The 17,275-nt window shown below is 40.4% G+C and overlaps 1 protein-coding gene across 1 annotated transcript in view; it reads right to left on the minus strand.

Annotated features, from left to right (window-relative positions):
• The window catches only part of LOC114142018 (eukaryotic translation initiation factor 3 subunit H), a 76,538-nt gene that overhangs the window by 51,595 nt on the left and 7,668 nt on the right, over window positions 1-17,275 (minus strand). The window contains exon 2 of the mRNA XM_028013019.1: window positions 14,858-15,014. Within this exon, the coding sequence (XP_027868820.1) occupies window positions 14,858-15,014 (157 nt within the window). The remainder of the gene's footprint in view (window positions 1-14,857; window positions 15,015-17,275) is intronic.

Here is a 17,275-nt window from a genome sequence, read left to right on the forward strand (position 1 = left end):
CCACTTCCATACAAATCAAATTATTTAAACCCATTGTGCTCTGCGTACGTTTTACCCAAATCCAAACTTCCATCCAAGTAGCTAGCCTTATTTTTGGTCACTGAGTATAGTACATTCGATAGGGTTAAAACTGTACCCAAAAGGCCACCAGAGTAACTAAATCTAAAGCTCAAGCCAACTTGAGAATAAAACCAGAAGACAGAACATAAAGCTGTAATGGGTACAAATATTGTGAATAAAGATCAATAAAATCAATTTACGTATCAAAGCATTTAGGTCTTATTACTGTATTAATGACTTCATCATAGACTGCTAAATGCAACACTCTACAGTGTGTTGCTCCAGATATAGCATGGATCCCAATGTCTTGCACAGTCTTTTCCTCTCTGGAGAAAAAGGAGGACAGACGCCTTCGCTCTGCGTTTTGTCGGAGCCAGCTGGTGCTGAGGTGAGCTGGGCAGATAGCTTGTCCTCCTGCCACGGCGTTTTTGTCCACACATTCCTTCATCTGTCTAGAGAAGGAGAGCAGTGATAAATGTGGCAACTTGTCGGGAAGTAAATGGTGCTATCGAGTCGCGGTCTGGTCCGGTGTGTCGGCAGAGTCACGGGGCTAATTTTCCACGGAGTGGTTGTAATGGGTTGTGCGTGTCTATTTGTGTGTTTGCGCCAGCATACCCCACCAGGGTCCATGTTCCACCTGGAACAGTGGATCAGGTGCAATTAATCTTAGTTAAGCAAGCCTTGTGGAGGGCTGCCTTTCTTTCTTGTGCATGCACGTACAAATACACACACCACCACAAGCAGACACACAAACTCTCAGGGATGCAACGAAGAGAGAATGGGAGCTTGGTAAGGCGGCATCTTTGTGCATGCAACACTGACAAGTTAACCATATGCACTGTTGACAGCCCCGCTTGTCACTTGGTTTTGTTTTTGTAGCGGGAGACGATGAGGAAGGGAAAATGCTGTCACGTTTTCTGCGTATTGCGGTTCATCTTTTTTGAAGGGACAAAAAAGCAGACAAATTTTACTTGATGTCCTTGTCAATATTTTATCTTACGATATGTTTAGTTGCGAGAGCTGACATTATGCTCCAGCGTACACGGCACAATGTGTAGCAGTCTCAGAGCGAGCGATGTCAAGCAAGGCAAGCCAAGTGAAGCAAATGAAGTCAAATACTTCCTGCTACAACTCTTTCCTCCTTCGAGACAGGAACGGAGAGCACAAGCCAGTCTTAGTTTACAAGAGTAGCTTCTTAGACAAGTGTAGCACAGCTGATAATGTTCTATGTAGTTTTCACAGCTTCAAGATTGACTGAATACAAACTATGTGATGTTTTTATGTCATGAAATGGGAGTTTGTTACAAGGTTTTGGCTGCAAAAAAAGACCAGGAGTACAAAACAAATACTTTCGGAGTGATCTGACTGACAGCAGGTCGAGAGACTTTCAATTTATGGCCAGAAGGATGGATTGAGTAAACCCATCCTCTCTCCTCCCACTGTTTTCCTGCTCTTCTACTGACAGTTTCCTACGCACAGAGGGAGCCACTGAAAGGCTTCCTCTCCCTGGTTCGACAGGATTCACAGAAAGGACTCCAGTTCTGCCACAAATCCTTAAAATAGCCTTGCTCGTGGTGAAGGGAGCCGGATTGGCGGCCCCTCAGTCAGAGGAACAAACGGGCTTCCTCTCCTAACTTTGGTTAATTTAATCTACAGCTGATCTACTACACTCAACTTTAACAGAGGATAGTTCACATTAAGACACAAAAGGTGCAATACTTAAACTCCTCTTTGAACATTACAAAAATATAGTAAATTTACAAATTTTCTTTTTTTAAAGGAGCAGTATTATCTAAAATCAACTGTTTTGAGCTTTGCATCATGTTACAATGTTATTCCCGCAACAAAAAAATAGAAAATAGAGCATTGGTGGTGCTTTGATTCTGTCATGCATGTTTGAGAAACCTTTGAATCTCCAGTAGCACCTATTCAGCTGTGCAAGACACTGGTGCAGACCCGTCCCCTGCGAATCCACCATTCAGCTCAATCAGACTAGCCAGCAATTGGCAAACATCTGGTAAAACTGCACATCTGCCAAGCTCATTATGTGGGCTATGTCTTCAAAATGAAGAGGATTTTAAAACACAAACCTTGTTCACAGCCACAAAAGTGAAAATGGATCCTCAAAGGGCCTTTCAGCAAGATAAAGGTCAAACCATGATCCTGCTAAATCAACAAAGAAAAGATCAAGACAGAAAATTAACCTTTCTTCCACATCTGTGAATGCTATAAATGTCCAAGTTGTGAATATATTTTTGTTTTTGGGTGTAACCACTGTGGCATAATCCCAGTTTAGGGCTTGTTCAGGAACACAGTAGTGCATCTTTACTGGAAGGGGTAAAGTCCTGTATATTAACAAAGAATGGCCATGTTCTGTGACGTTACATCCCAAAACTGCCCTGTATTCCCACATATTTAGAACCACAGTACATATATTTACAGGTGTCTCTCTATTCTAGCGTCCCCCATTCAGGACTATCTGTTCAGAACAATTAATTGCAGAAACACCCACATAATTTGTCCCGACAAAATCCCATGTGTCTACATTTGTGTGCAGCTACAACTGTCAGACTCGCATGAGTAAACAATGGCCCACCTGTGAATAGCGCGGCTCCACTGAGCGGCGATGAAAAGGACGCACTTCAAATATACAGACATCTCAGGTCAAAGCCTTCCAAATGTTCGGGCCAGACGATGCTGCGTAACACCCAGGGGTTGGATTAGCATTAAAACTGTTCAATAATTTAAAAAAATGTTGGCAGACAGAAACATAAGGGTAGAAAAAAAGGCTATCTCCTGCTCCACTAGTTTCCCATTGTGTCCTTTTAGAAGTAGGAATGTGTTTATTCCTCTAACTTAAGTCACGATTATTCCTCGACCATCTGTTTTCTAATTGCCATGCCCATGTTTTACTAGTTTTTACACCCACTGATCAACCTTAGCTGGCCATCCTCTCCAATCCAGACTCTCCATCATTCTCACTCACCCTCATAACTTTTTCTCTTTACCATCCCCTCACCCATCGCTCTTCCCGTCCTGAAGTCTCTCTCTCCCGTATTTTTCACATCCTTGTCGCATTCTCCTCTCTTCCTTTCCTGTAACCCCCTCTAAGTCCCCACAGCCCACCTAGATAATGCATTCTAACCCCCCCACCCTCCACATACCAAATTTAATGTGGGGCAGCATTGTGATGAGATGAGGGAGCAAATGAATAAAACAGTGGAACCGGTGCTGATGACGACTGCGCTCGGGGGACTTGCACTCCTGATTTATAACACCAGGTGAACGGTGAGGAGCGGGCGGAGGTATGGCTTGGCCAGATTTACATAACAGTTAAAGAGAAGCACAGTTTAAACCGAAAGAAGAAGGTATTTGCTGACAGGAACGTTTTTTTTGGTAGATCTGGAATAGACCCAGGTTCCCACCAAGAAAAACAACAACAAAATCCCCCTGAAGCATGATAGTGCAACTTTAATGCATGTGCATTTCCCTTAAAGGTGGGCTTTGAGTGATTCCTAATTAGCCACTGTGAGGGAGGGTGGGAAGAAACGGAGGAAATCAATTCCCCATTTGGGGCAGGTAGAATGATCTATTGAAGGGCTCACCCCCAAGACAGGCCTTATCAGAATGATAGTCCTCCAACTTTTCAGACAACACATACGGACATGCTTCGTTGCATACTGAGAAGTGTTTGAGATTGTGTGTGTGTGTGTGTGTGTGGGAGGGGGGGGGGGGAGTGTTCATGGCAGGGAAGGTTTTAATCAACCCGCCATGAACGCGGCTGCCACCAATGACAGCTGAGAAAAACCAAGGGCTAACCTTGCAGACCTTAGCAGAGGAAAACATTGATATAATTGGACAAAATGAGTTCTGATCGTCTTCTCACCCGTGCTGCCTTGTGGCTGTGGTTTATGAAATTTTATTTATTTTAAGAAATTCAAAACCTATCCAGTTAACATTTTTAATTTTGGTTTGGCCTTCTGAGACTTTAATACCATAATCAATTATTGATTCACTGTCGGGTTAAAAAGAACATTTTACTTAGATCGTGCCTGTCTACTGCTGAGTTTGTAATCATGCCTTGTGAGACTGGTCATCAAGAAGGAGTTTAAAGTAAGAAGTATCAGGTACTCTGAATTATGTAAAACACGCTGCTTCCAAAGTACGGCAAGGAGACCCGTTTGCGCCAGACTGCAACTGAAATGAATTTGGTCCCTTAGCACAGATGGTTGATTCAGCCTATTTTTAATTAGGGTGAAAATATAACCTACCAATTACAATTTTCTTACGATACAAAATGTGAATTACAAAGTGTTTGTTTTCAGGAAAATGCTTTTTGCATCAATTTGACATATTCTGATTGTTTCACAACAAAAAAAATGTATGAGTAGTATCTCAGATGGACACAGAACTCTTGATTTAGAAACAAAAATAGAAAGTTGAGGAATTCCATGAAATGGTCAAGACTTGAAGGATTTATGCTATTTATGATTTTATTTAATCCAAGAAAGTGAATCATCCTGTTGATTCATGTGCTTAAAGACCAAAAATTGTGAAAGAAAATTGGCCTGGTTGTCCCATGTCTGTTTGTTTGACTTCTACATCTTTAGCTGTGCATACTATTTGATGATCTGACAAATTTGACTTTTCCCTAAAAATATAAATGTTTTCATCTTTTATGGTAGTGTTCACATTAAGAGAGAGATTGTGTTTGCCACTGCAGACTCCTGCATGTCATGTGACCTTCTCTATATCTTAAAACATCGCTGGTAATGCAGGTGAGAGCTGTGCCAAGAGAAGCCGAAACACTAGCCATTAAGTTGTAAGATGTTCAAATCCAAGTTTATGGAGTATGTGAATACATTTTAAAGCAGGTTTTGCTGACAGATGATGAAGTTTACATCTGCTGTAAAAATGTTCTAAGCCAAATTGTAAAAAAGTAAAAAATAAAACATTTTTAACGTTAATGTTAGCCTAGCACTTTGGCAAACTCCACCACATAAAAAAGGTGAACGGGGGTTTCTGAACACTGCAGCATGTGTTGAGTCAGAAGCACCTGTACAAACATAAGGCTGCTCAGCAGAATTACCTGCTGATAAAATATCTGTCACTGTCATCAAGAGCAGCTCCTGAAGCTGGAACAGAGTCAAAATCTTAAAGTAGACCACATACTGATGAAATGTAGAATATTATTCTACTGCACTTTAAAGTAAATTAATTTTCTAACATACTGTATATGTGGTACTGATTCTGAAGAATCATCTGACTGGGACTGTAATGACTGAAACAACAACAGAAAAATAGTAATTATGACATCCCTAATTTAAACAAAGTTTATTTGCCTACATATAAGTTGTGCATAAGAGTTTGACTATTTCAGCAACTATCAACTAAGCTGGGAGTGGGCATTCCTGGCAATGAGTGTCAAACATGAAAGCTGAATGAATGTGTGCTGTCCAGAGTCTGAATGCATGGGATTTTAATGCTGTATAACATACTGTGTTTAAGCGAAATCCTTTTCAAAATTATGCCATCACACGCTGAATTTATAATGACAGCTGCTATTCAATATGTTGCACATATTGAATAGCACAACACAAGTGAAATGCAAATCAAGAAAACATATTATGCACAATAACAAAGGCCAGGAGGCAGAGAAACTATTCGCAACTGTCTTGAGGAGAACAGGCATCACTGAGCTCCAGTATAAAATAGACTTCAGTTACTTGTGCTTTGCCAACACAAATTACAGAACCAATAATATTGAGTATACTGCAGTAGATCAGCAGCTACTTTGTCATTTTCAAATCTTTATGCAGCAATCTAAGGCTATCTAAGGCTTTTCTACCTTTCTAGAAATCCCTGGAGCAGATCTCATTTTTGCTTGTTTTTATTATTATTATTATCATTTCAGCTAGCAAGTGAGAAATCCAATGTCCCCATAATTTTTTCATATTTAGGATGATCAGAAACCAGACATTTGTTATTGGGATTTTATGTTTTAGACTAAGACGGATAGCTGTGAATAAATTTGAAGTCAGTTTTGAAAACAGCAATTTTGCATGTTTGTCTCCTACATGGTTTATGGAAAACCGCTATCGTTTTTTAAACTAACCCAGCTTTGTGGTTGTAATGTGCCATGTGAAAGTGTTTAAGGATTTACAAGTAAATGAAAGTACTGATATATATATATATGTTCTGTGATTCTTGCTAGATATTTGTTTCTGAAATCAGAAGAAATATGTAATAGTACCCTTCCATTAACTGAGTTTTAAATCAGCGCCTGCAGATCTCTTGCAGGATCACATTTCTTTCTTTAGAAAATAAAAGAAATAAAAAACACACCACAAAAAATCCAAGTTGAAGCTATGTGGTTAATTGGTTTGCTGAGAATTTAAACTGAGGCAGCAGGAGTGACATAAACAACAAACACCAAACTGAGACGAGGGTGCCAATCATCAAAATCTATCTCGTTAATGACTGCAGGTTGTTTACACATGAAGAGGACAGCTTGCTTTCTTCTTTTTTTTAATTATCCATCTTGCTAGAACTAGAGTAGCTACCTGACAGTCAAACATCCAACCTAAATGCTCTTTGGAGAAAAGAAGACCATTAGGTCTTGTCTGAACCGCCTTTTCTACAAAAACACATGTCTAATTACGGACGCGGCGCTCTCTGCAAAACAAGTCTGGACGAAACCTGATTGTTTCGCCAGCCTGACAACTGCTCCCATCTTCTTGACCAATGAGAAGCGTGACTTGAAGCTGGACAGAGAATTTGGCGGCTAGCAGCACCTGCGTTGGGCAAATAGCTTGTAGCTTGGCTTGAGGCAGAAGAACAAGCAGAAGGAAAGGGGCTGGCAGCTAACTTTGGAGAGGGAAAACATGAAACGGATAGCACACAGATGTAAAATGTACAACATGCAATGATATTACAGGCACCAAGAGCCAGTCTGTTAGCAAAGTTTGACGCTCGTACCATATTTGTTATTAGAGGGGGATTCTTCTAATCAGACAAACAAACAATCCAAATAATTGTGTCCTTGGCGGCAGGACTATAGTGGGCTTCCCAATGAGAAAAAAAACAACAAAAAAAAACACTGAAACAAATGACTTCCAGCAAACAAACTGATCCATTTCTGGGATATGATTATCCCAACAGGACATTTGCTGGGCGCTTCAATTTTTCTCTCCAACAGTAGATAAATAATTACCCCTCATGGGGTCGGGGGAAATGGATGGAGGATTTGGTAACACACGAGGTAGAAGGTGAGCCTGTGATTTCAAAGAAGGAAAAGGGAAATAGAATTGAAGAGCAGAGGCACCACTTACATGTGGCGAGTCTGGAAGGAGAGACAAAAAGGGGGAGTTAGAGCAGTTATAGATGAAAGGTGTGGAAAAAAAGAAGAGAGGTCTCATTTCACCCTGTCTGCAGGATGCTTCCTCCTGCAGATGAATGGGAGGAGGAGGAATTGGTTTGATAAAGTGACCCCCTTACAGACTGAAGAAAATGACAGCACCTTGTCAGTTTGATACATCCATAATATTAGTCCTGCGAGGCGTTTTTATCTGGGACGCCACGTTTGAGCTATTTACACAACTTACCTAAAGACGGTTTAAATATGCGTCTGCCACACAGATGTTGGGAATCAGATATTTATATTTATGATGTAGTAATTTTTTTTTTTTCTTACCATCTGATATTAACTATATTTTATGATTTCAGCTCAGTATAAAACAGCACTTTTTTTCTATTTGTTAAATGCCAGAAATATAAGAGAGATGTATTTTTATTTTACTTTACATATTCCTTAGCAGAGTTAGTAGAATTGGTTTGAACAATATCACCTGGTTCAAGCATTTTTTCACTAGTCTTGATTAATTTCCCCCCAGAAAGAACTCAGAAATCCAATCCTTTTCTAGTGGGTTAATGCACCGTGTCTGTAATTCTCACAAAACAGTACCATGTGGAAGAGCTTACCGAGTGCATAATAATAAAGATGTTAGCTATTCTTAAGGCACATGCTGTAAAGAAGCAAGTAGTTATTTAAAAAGTGTACTTTACTTATTTATCTACAAAGTTAGGTTAGCTGTCCTTTTTAGCTTTACCCAATAGGCCAAGACTTCATTGGCTAACAGAAAATGTCCTGTTTTTTAGCATTTGCTCTTCTAACCTGCATGCTTTATTTGAGAAAATCATCAGCTTTACAGAAATCTAAAGGTAAGATACACATGGAGACTTCTGTCTGCAAATCTGATGCTAACTATCTGGCCAGTGGGAGCTAGCATGTAGCAGGCTTCAAACAGGAGTGAATAAGAGTTGCAATAATGAAATAAATTAATCCAAGAGAATGTAGCAGAAGAACAATAAGACTCTGTGTGTGTGTAGGAGGGTCGCTATATTATATTTAATGATCAATTCATAGTCTGATCATGAGCTTCTTGATCCTAATGGAATCAAATCTTGAAATGCCTAAAGATAAAGTCACGCTCAATGTGGGAGGCAAGTGCTGATCTTGATGGAAAAGTAAATAAATAAAAGTAAATAATGAGTTTGCTTCCAAAAGCAGACAGAGTGCTAAGGAGAAACATATTTTACCTTGTTAGAGTTATTTTAACAACAGATGGTTGCGCAGCAGCCTTACTGAGTAAATCTGCTTTATGTGAAAATCAATCTTTAGCAGATTACTGAGACAAAGTAAGACTTACAGTAACCTAATTTTATTCTGGCCTGTCAATAACTCACTCATGGAATAACGTATGATAATTATGTGTGCTGAGTCACACCTCATTAGAACTGCCATTGATGAAGTTTGTCCCTTTAAACAGTGAAAGCATTGAGGAGGAGAAATGAGGGCTCATTTCTGGCTAATTTTATAAACTGACGTTCATTTATGTGAAGGAGAGGAAAAATACGGCACGCTGTATTAAAACCAAGTCTGTCCAGCGAGTCCAAAGAAACTCATAATCAGGCTCCAAACTCTATATCCAATCAAATCACTGAAGATTCGGTATAAGAAACGAATCAGCTTTTACAATATTTAGCTTTAAGTCCATCCAGTGTTCCTGGCATACACTTTATATCAGATTCCCTGGCTAGCTAGCCGATGTCCTCCTCTTCAGTATTTCACTTTTATCCACTTCACTTCTCCCGAGTGTGAAATCCAATTGTAAAAACCCAAAGGTGTGAGCAGCTGCCATTAAACACATGAAAACATAAAGCCCATGGCAGGACATGAAATGATGACAAGACAAATGTCAGCAACACTTCTAAAAAGAAAAAAAAAAAGGAAAGAAAAAACCATGAATGCTGGACCAGTTGAGGCTAAAGAAAACCGACTGAGCTGACAAGAGCGATATGGATAAACGGTAAGCTTAAGCTACCCAGCTTCATTTAAGAAGCTGAATGTTGTGGAACAAATTTATGGCTTTTTATTTATTTATTTTTTAAAGTCCCATTTGCAATTGATTTAAGTTAACATTTTTATTGCAGCTGCAGAATAAAAAACCCCACAGAAACCAGGTTGCTTTTACTGCAAGTCTCTCAGGGGTGGTGGTGACATTAAAATGACTACTTTCCACAGCTTCATTCATGCCAGCATCCTTAATAATCTCTCTGTTCCAGGATGCAGCTTCTTTGTAATGCTTCGTCACCGATGCTGCAACAAAAAGACGCGGAGCACGTATTTTATTAGCATGCTCCTCGTGTGCCTCCGTTGCTCAAAATGCCTCGAGAGTCACCGGCTGGAGCGGCACACATCTCCCTCTCCATACGTTTGGTCGATGATGGAGGGACGGGGTGGGCAAGGACATGGCAGATAGGACGACTGGTGTCCAAGCCAAGGTTCTTTATTATTCTTTTTTCCTCATTGTTTTCTTTCATCCGAGGCTCATTCTGCTGCGTGCGCGTGATTACTAGTTCTCCTTCTAGCTCTTCGCTCATTTTGGTCACACTTGCCGCCGCCGGCTGCCCCGTGAGCGTGGCTCCACACTGGCACCTGTTGATGAGTCGGCGGCATAGCACATGCACACACACAAATGGGCACAGAAACGAGCTTGCTTGCAAACACGGAAATTGATGAATTAAAAAAAATATATACGTCAGCCATAAAGGTTGTCAACCCAAACCACTGTTCCTTTTGGAGACACGTAGCAGGCGCGACGGTGAGTCAGATTTACACACACACACACCCTGATCCCAGCAGAGAGACAAGCCGACCTCGGAGGCAAACAGTATCCAGGGAACATGATGCTACCAGCTAGGAGAGCGTCAGCTGCTCAGCCCAGACTTTCTGCGTCCAGAGGTTAATAATTAACTCGGTAAGCATCGGCGCTGATACAGACGGAGCTGCAGCAATAGAAAGATATCATTCACCTCCTGCGATTCCAGTGGGAGGCTCGCAATGCAGCAGTTCAAAGCTTCTCCTAGAAACACCCAGGCTGGCAGAGGAAGGTTAGGATGATGAACCATAAGGAGGCTCTGCTTGGTAAACTTCACACGACCAGCAGAGAGGATCACTGATGTTTCCCTTGGGAGGGCTTAGAAGATCTTCTATCAGAGCAGATCTCCTACACATCAGATCCATCCTTCCAATATCTCAGATACTACAAGAGAGGCCAAAAGCTGTATAAGAAACACATCACAAAACACTTTTTCGCTGTAACAGGACCCCAGAGTGTGGTGGCATGCATGCAACTAAAGATATAGAGGTTTAATTTTGCATTGTTTGCAACATTTCAAAACTTAATGCTTTCTTTCTGTTTCCATCCGCTAAGGCTGGTGCTAGTGCTCTGACCCTCTAGAGAGGAACATGTTTTTAGATACTTAATTCAATACATGAAGAGCAAAAATCATGTCACAACACTGGGTTCCTTTAAATCAAGGCTAGTTACTGTATGATGTTTTTATGGTGTAAAGGACTTTGAACAATCTTGTTGCTTAAATGTGCTATTCTAATAAACTTGACTTGACTAGAACCCAACAGGATGAAGTGAAATAGGGCTGCATGATATTAGAAAAAACACAACCAAATATCACATCCAAGCAGACCTACCAATTGCCACATTGCAGTCGTTCATATTGCTATGACAACTGTATTTCAATAGTGTTCAGCTTGAAAGTGAACATTTGAAATGTAGTTTTTAAAGTTTTTCTTTCTGAATATGTTATCCACTAAATCTGGACAGAAACCGCACAATACTTTCAGTAGCTGCATTCAGCTCCAGCTCAAACTGTATACCTGTACATCTCAGGGTTCAATAATTCACAGCTCGCATATCATGGTCGCAGACTGTACAACCTTACTGCTCACACTGTACGCGACACATTGAACTCTTGAATCTGGAACAGTAAAGAAGAAGAAAAACAGAAATGCGGAGACGCTCGCCAGTCTGTGTTTCCAAAACTTTCAAAATTGTCCTTTTTTCGCTTCCGTTTAAGCAGCCTGAGAGGTTCAAGTAAATTTGGCCCGTGGCACTTCTTCGACAGCAACACGCCGATCCCTCATCTCACACTGAGGAATGATGAGCCACAGAGGCCATGTGTCAACAAAAGGCCAAAACATTTAGACCTTTTGCTAAGCCAGTTAACCCAGAATCTGTGGGTTTGATGCAACAAGGCAGCCAAAACTAATATAGTGGATTTATTGCAACGCATGTATCCAAATCCACTCTGGCAACAGTAATTTTGTATCAGCATTATGATCCAAGATGCTTAAAATAAATTTTAAAAAATAGGGCTGAAAGATATCAGGAACGCATGTAATCAATCATGAAAAAAATTGCAATGGCTGCATACTGCAATATTGAGTGATTACTAATCAACCAAATTTTCCTGGTGCTTTTGTTTCCTTTGCATCATTACATTGTTTAAACTCGCTTTGCAGGCATTGGATCGTTACAGATCTCCTTCTTTGGAGACATTTTAGTGCAGGAAAGGAGAAAATATGAGACTGATGTTTGCAGAGCAGCTTCAGTAAACATTGAGCGAAGAAGAAGTGGTTTGGAACCGTTACAGTAGCTGTAACTGAGGAAACAACTCGACAGCTCTACAGAGGAACAAGATGGAGCTTCAGGAAAAATCAGGAAGGAAAACTGGAAGACCTTTAACCTGCAAAATGACAAAATGGATTTGGACATTTCAGCAGCTTGTTTTATAGAACCTGACGTAAGGTATTCATAGTAAATTTAGAATCAACAGAGATGGATCCCTGCTAATGCTAACAATGCTAATGGTTATAATCACTAATAAACATTAAGAACAATTTTAAAGACTGCCAGCAACATATACTGGCTCTGCTTTACGGAAGTAGTAGATGTTACTTCTGATTTCAGAGTCACCTCCACTCATAAATATTTAATGACTGGAAGTGGAGCTGCTAGGTGGGTGTTTGTTGCTGGATGTGGAAATGATACGATATTCTACCAACAATGGAGTCCAATAAGTAAGTGTTGACAATAACAGTTTTTTTGTTTTGTTCTTAAATACCGTTATGTTCTAGATTCAAGTTCGGGACTGGAAAAATTGGTCCCAAAGTCTGAAAGCAGCGTTCACTGTTCTGAAGTCTCTGTTGGTGTGATTTTTATTTTTCCCCAATTCGTTTACAAAACCAGGGAAAAAAGAAACAACAGAACAGGAAATTTCAGCAGATCTTTAAATCCAAATAACCTGACTGAGGGCAAATATCATTGTTATTCATTTATTTATGAATCCACCAGCGACTGACTTCCAACAGCACACCATTTTTGTGAATCTTTTTGCATCATAATGTACCAAAATGCTTCAGTTTGCAAAACAACTTTGGTTTAACAAACTGATCATGAACAACTCTTAGCAAATAAAAACTGAGCAAACACATCCAAACGAGTCAGCTTCTAGGAAGGTTGAAAGGTACAGTAGATGCCATGGTCGACTTGCAAAGGCCAAATATTTAATACAAGTAAAATATCTGTAGACTCAAATATTACTCAACATTATAAACATTTTAGAGAATGATCAATATAACCTTATTGTTAACTCAGCTCTTGTTTTAGAAAATCATACATTTCTTCATCAGTATTATTATGCAACGCCAGTTTCGGCCTGGAGCATAACACTTCAGCTCTGACATGTGCTGCAGGTGTGCAGAGGTTTCGAGGCGGCCCACTCCAACGTCAGCACAGATGAAGCACCAACAATTAGCCGCTGCAGAACACGTGGCGCAGGCAGCCGACTGGCCCAGCTGGTCAGCTGTTTGCGTGGGCAGATAATTCAGACTGAAGTACAGGAATAAAATGACCTTATGTACAAACATAAAATCAACTTACTGTGATTTTAAGTTGAAACAGCCTGATCAACTGTTTTTACTTCTGTCACTGTCTCAGGTTTTGATTTAGAATCCCAGCAACACAGAGTGGAGAGAAATCATCTCCTGGAGGACAAGGAACCTGCAATTCGTGGTGTGATCTAATATCCAACAGCATGCTCTCAGTTAGGATAGCAAAAGTTGGCAGGAACTAGAGAAACATTGTGAATTTGGTGCCGCACCGTCAGATCACCTGGAGCCTGTCACCTTTTTCAGATGGATCGGGATCCGTTGGGAGGAATTCTGTCCCGGCTCTGTGAATCTGCCAGGAATCGCAGCGAGGCCGTCATCGTTGAAGCCCTCGTTAACTTAAGAGTGGCAGATGGGAAACCCGGCCCTTCAAAAGTCAGTATCCCAACAAGCTTTGGCTTTCAGCGATGCAGAAACACACAGTGGGCCGGCGTTCCTTACACTAATGACCTTTAGCTACCAGCGGTGAATGTGTATCCTTCCTCGGTTTTTGGCAGCTGCTCATTAGCAACTGAGGCCTGTTAGACTCTCCTCTCTGTTCGCCTTTCCCTGCAGCTGCTCGCCTCCCTCAGATCAGCTTGCAGCAGGACGTGTTGAGGCTAACTGGGAGCTGAGAGGAGTAAGGCTCCGGCAGAGGTCAGAGGGCATGGTGGCAGGAGGGTAAGAGGGGGAAAAAAATGGATGTTTGCAGACGGGGAAGAAATGAAAAGGTGTCGAGAGTTGTCCAGAATCAGATCTCAGGGACTCGAGTACTGCATGTTTTAGAGGTGAAATCAAGTTGATTTCCCTTCCACTTCACAATTACACACCTTGTGTTGCTCTATCAATTTAAATCCAAGCAGAAATTCAAAGTACGACTTCTGATTTGGTCAAATTTTACAAAGTTCAACAGATGTGAATACTTTTGCAAGACAAAAATAAAAAAATATTCATCACAGTGATATATTTTTACCTCTAACACTCATGGTCTTACTCTTAGCTAGCTTAGCGCTAAAGAACAGAAGAGCTAATCCTCAGTTGAGCATCACTGTAGAGTGAAAACTTATGTTGAGCAACTCTCGCTCCGTTTTGTGAACCAATAATGAGATTCAAAGCCGATAAACACTTTGACCCGGCTGTCGCTCACCGTGATCAGATAAAGTAAACTATTCCAAGTCCAAAAATAAAACCATATTTTCCACAGAAACATCTCAAATCAACGCTCCCGCCGCCATCTGGTATATCAACCCGAGAACTTCGGAGCTAATTAAAAACCTAATCATCCCAATTTGCGGTTTATAACCGCTGTACGGTGGAATTTAAATGACAAAGGCGCTGATATCAGTAATGAATGGAACAAGGAAGTGGTGAAATGTTACTGGAGCGTTCAAAAATATGATGAGCTCATAAATTTGTCGTCGATCGTGCGGCCACGGCAACTCAGCTGAACTTCCCCGCGGAGCTGGCGCTCGCTTTTCAGCCTCTGAGCTCATCGCTTTCGGTTACCTTCATCAAAGTCGGCGTCATCCTCGGTGTGCTGTGGGAACGGGAAGCAGTTAGTGATCTCCAGCCGGTCGTCTACCACCAGGCCCAGCAGGACACCCTGAACCACCTCGCTGCCCTGGCCCTCTTCCTGGTAGTGCTTAATAATCTTCAGCACCACCTGCGAAAGCAGAGGGAAAGAAGAAGAAAACGAAAGAGGCAAACATCACTCAAACTATTTAACTAGAGCAAGTGGAAATAACTGAAAAGGCAAGTTATTGAAGTCTTTTTTTATTCCCTAGCAAGAAATTTTATTTGAATTCCTGACCTGGATTTTCATTTCCTCCCGTTTCTACTTTATTATCCACCGATTTGTGTCATCAGGTTTAAATACGTCTCTGCTTGTCAGGTAGATTTGTCCTGATTAGTGTGATTTAAGAGCATTACTGCCCTTTTTCAAAAGTTAAAACGATTCCATTTCTTCCTCATCTTCTGCAGAAGAGCTGTAGTGCAAACAAATTAAGCCTTTTTAATTACCATAAAAAAGGACAATACAGACAAGAGCTCTGTGACCTTTGAATATAGTTAGCTGTTTTGTGAGAAGTAGATATTAAACAAATGACCTAGTTAAATAATGCATTGCTCAGTGAAAGTAATCCATTTTTCATTAAGGATCATGTTAGGAGTTCCATAAAACACACACACACACACACACACAGCATTTCTAAAAGGAATATTTTCATCCAGCACGTTGGAAAATTTAAATACTGAAAACATGAAGAATTATGTACCACGACTCCAGTCAGACTACTATAAAATGTTAATAAGCAACGTGGGAATCCTTGTACACAAGCCTTTTAGAACAAAGAAAGCATTTTACTCTGTCTAAATGTGACAAACATGTCGGGAATTTGCAGCAAACGCGACATGACGCCGAAAAAGTCCACAAACGTGGCTTCTCCCGATGGCTTCCCAAATAAACCAACAACCTGATTATTTCCTCTGAAGTCTACATGAGAAAGCACTTAACCACATCAGACTAACTACAAGACTAAGGTTTTTTTCTGCATTTCCATGTTCGTGATGAGAGTTTCAAAGTTCCAGTTTTGAATCAACATATTTATCTGGTATATTTAGATGTTTACAGCACCTTGCAAAAGAATTCAAAGTTCTGTATTTTTTAATTGAAATTTCACATCCCCCAGACCCCCAACCTATTTTACCCTAACACTCCTAAATCAGTATCGTTTTGTAGAAATTGTTTTTCTACCGGAACATCTTTTAGATTAAAAACAAAAAGTAAAAACAAAAAATCCTTTTCCTTCTTTTAAATTACACTTTTTATGATGATCCTTCACTTAAAATCCCATCCAAGTTTGTGGCTACATCACATCTTGTTCGAGCCGAAGAACTGAGAGCAACACAGAAAAGCAACGTCTGAACCAAAACTTGCGAAAGAACTTCCTGATCTTTGCTGGCCTCCATCTTGAGAGTCCGCTTTAACACACCTGATTGAAACGAATAGGTCATTAGCAAGTCTCTGCTGAACCTGATGACAGAGTGAGGAGGCAAATCAATCATTAGCAGAAGGTGTGCTGGAGCGAGGGAAACGACAGGAACAGAGCTGCCAAAGGAGCAGAGAACCCTGAAATACCTGGTCTGTTGTCTGTTATTCAAAACTAAAAACTTCCTATACTTCTGAGAACCCGAACCGAAACAAATCCATCAAAACCGTAAGAATAAGATTGTGCAATTTGGCTTCTGTAGCAATAGATTAGGCCCCATGCGTACACAATATATCACCAAAACTACAGCATTTAACTGAGTAATCAATCTCACAAGTTTTTATGCATTTTCTCTCTGGGTAGTGAAGGTAAAAAAATATATATATAATTTTCTAAAAATACAAGTGCTTGTTCTTTGGGCTTTGAATTAGGAAAAGGAAAAAGAAATCTGCATTTATTTGCAAATAAGAGAATTCATTTGGATTTAGGATCCAATAAAATCACCAAGCAACTACAAAAGACTTAAAACACAAATAAACTCCCTGCATCAACTTTAATGGAGCAGAGACTGAAAAAGTCAAGAACGGCGCTGCAAGCAGAGTTTATGAAGCTTGAATGTAGAAGAAATGTAAGCAGATTCCAAAATACAACAGATGGTTGACCTGCTGTGACACCAAAACACAACCAGTTCTTGCTGCCCCACAGGTCCATTAATACCCTCTCACCCCAAAAAAGGCATCTAGTTTCAGAACTAATATTTCCCACAAGGTTTTCTTGACAAAAGTTGGGTATACTTTTTTCAAGTTTACCCAGTAGGCATTTCCACCTCTTATGTTCTAAATTACCAGCATGGAGATCAATTATTCCCAATTAAACATCAAGGTTCTATTGACATCTGCTCAGTTAGTTAGTTTTTTCTTAATGAATTAACTCATCA

Source organism: Xiphophorus couchianus, chromosome 3 (genome assembly GCF_001444195.1).
Source record: "Xiphophorus couchianus chromosome 3, X_couchianus-1.0, whole genome shotgun sequence".
Lineage (NCBI taxonomy): Eukaryota > Metazoa > Chordata > Actinopteri > Cyprinodontiformes > Poeciliidae > Xiphophorus > Xiphophorus couchianus.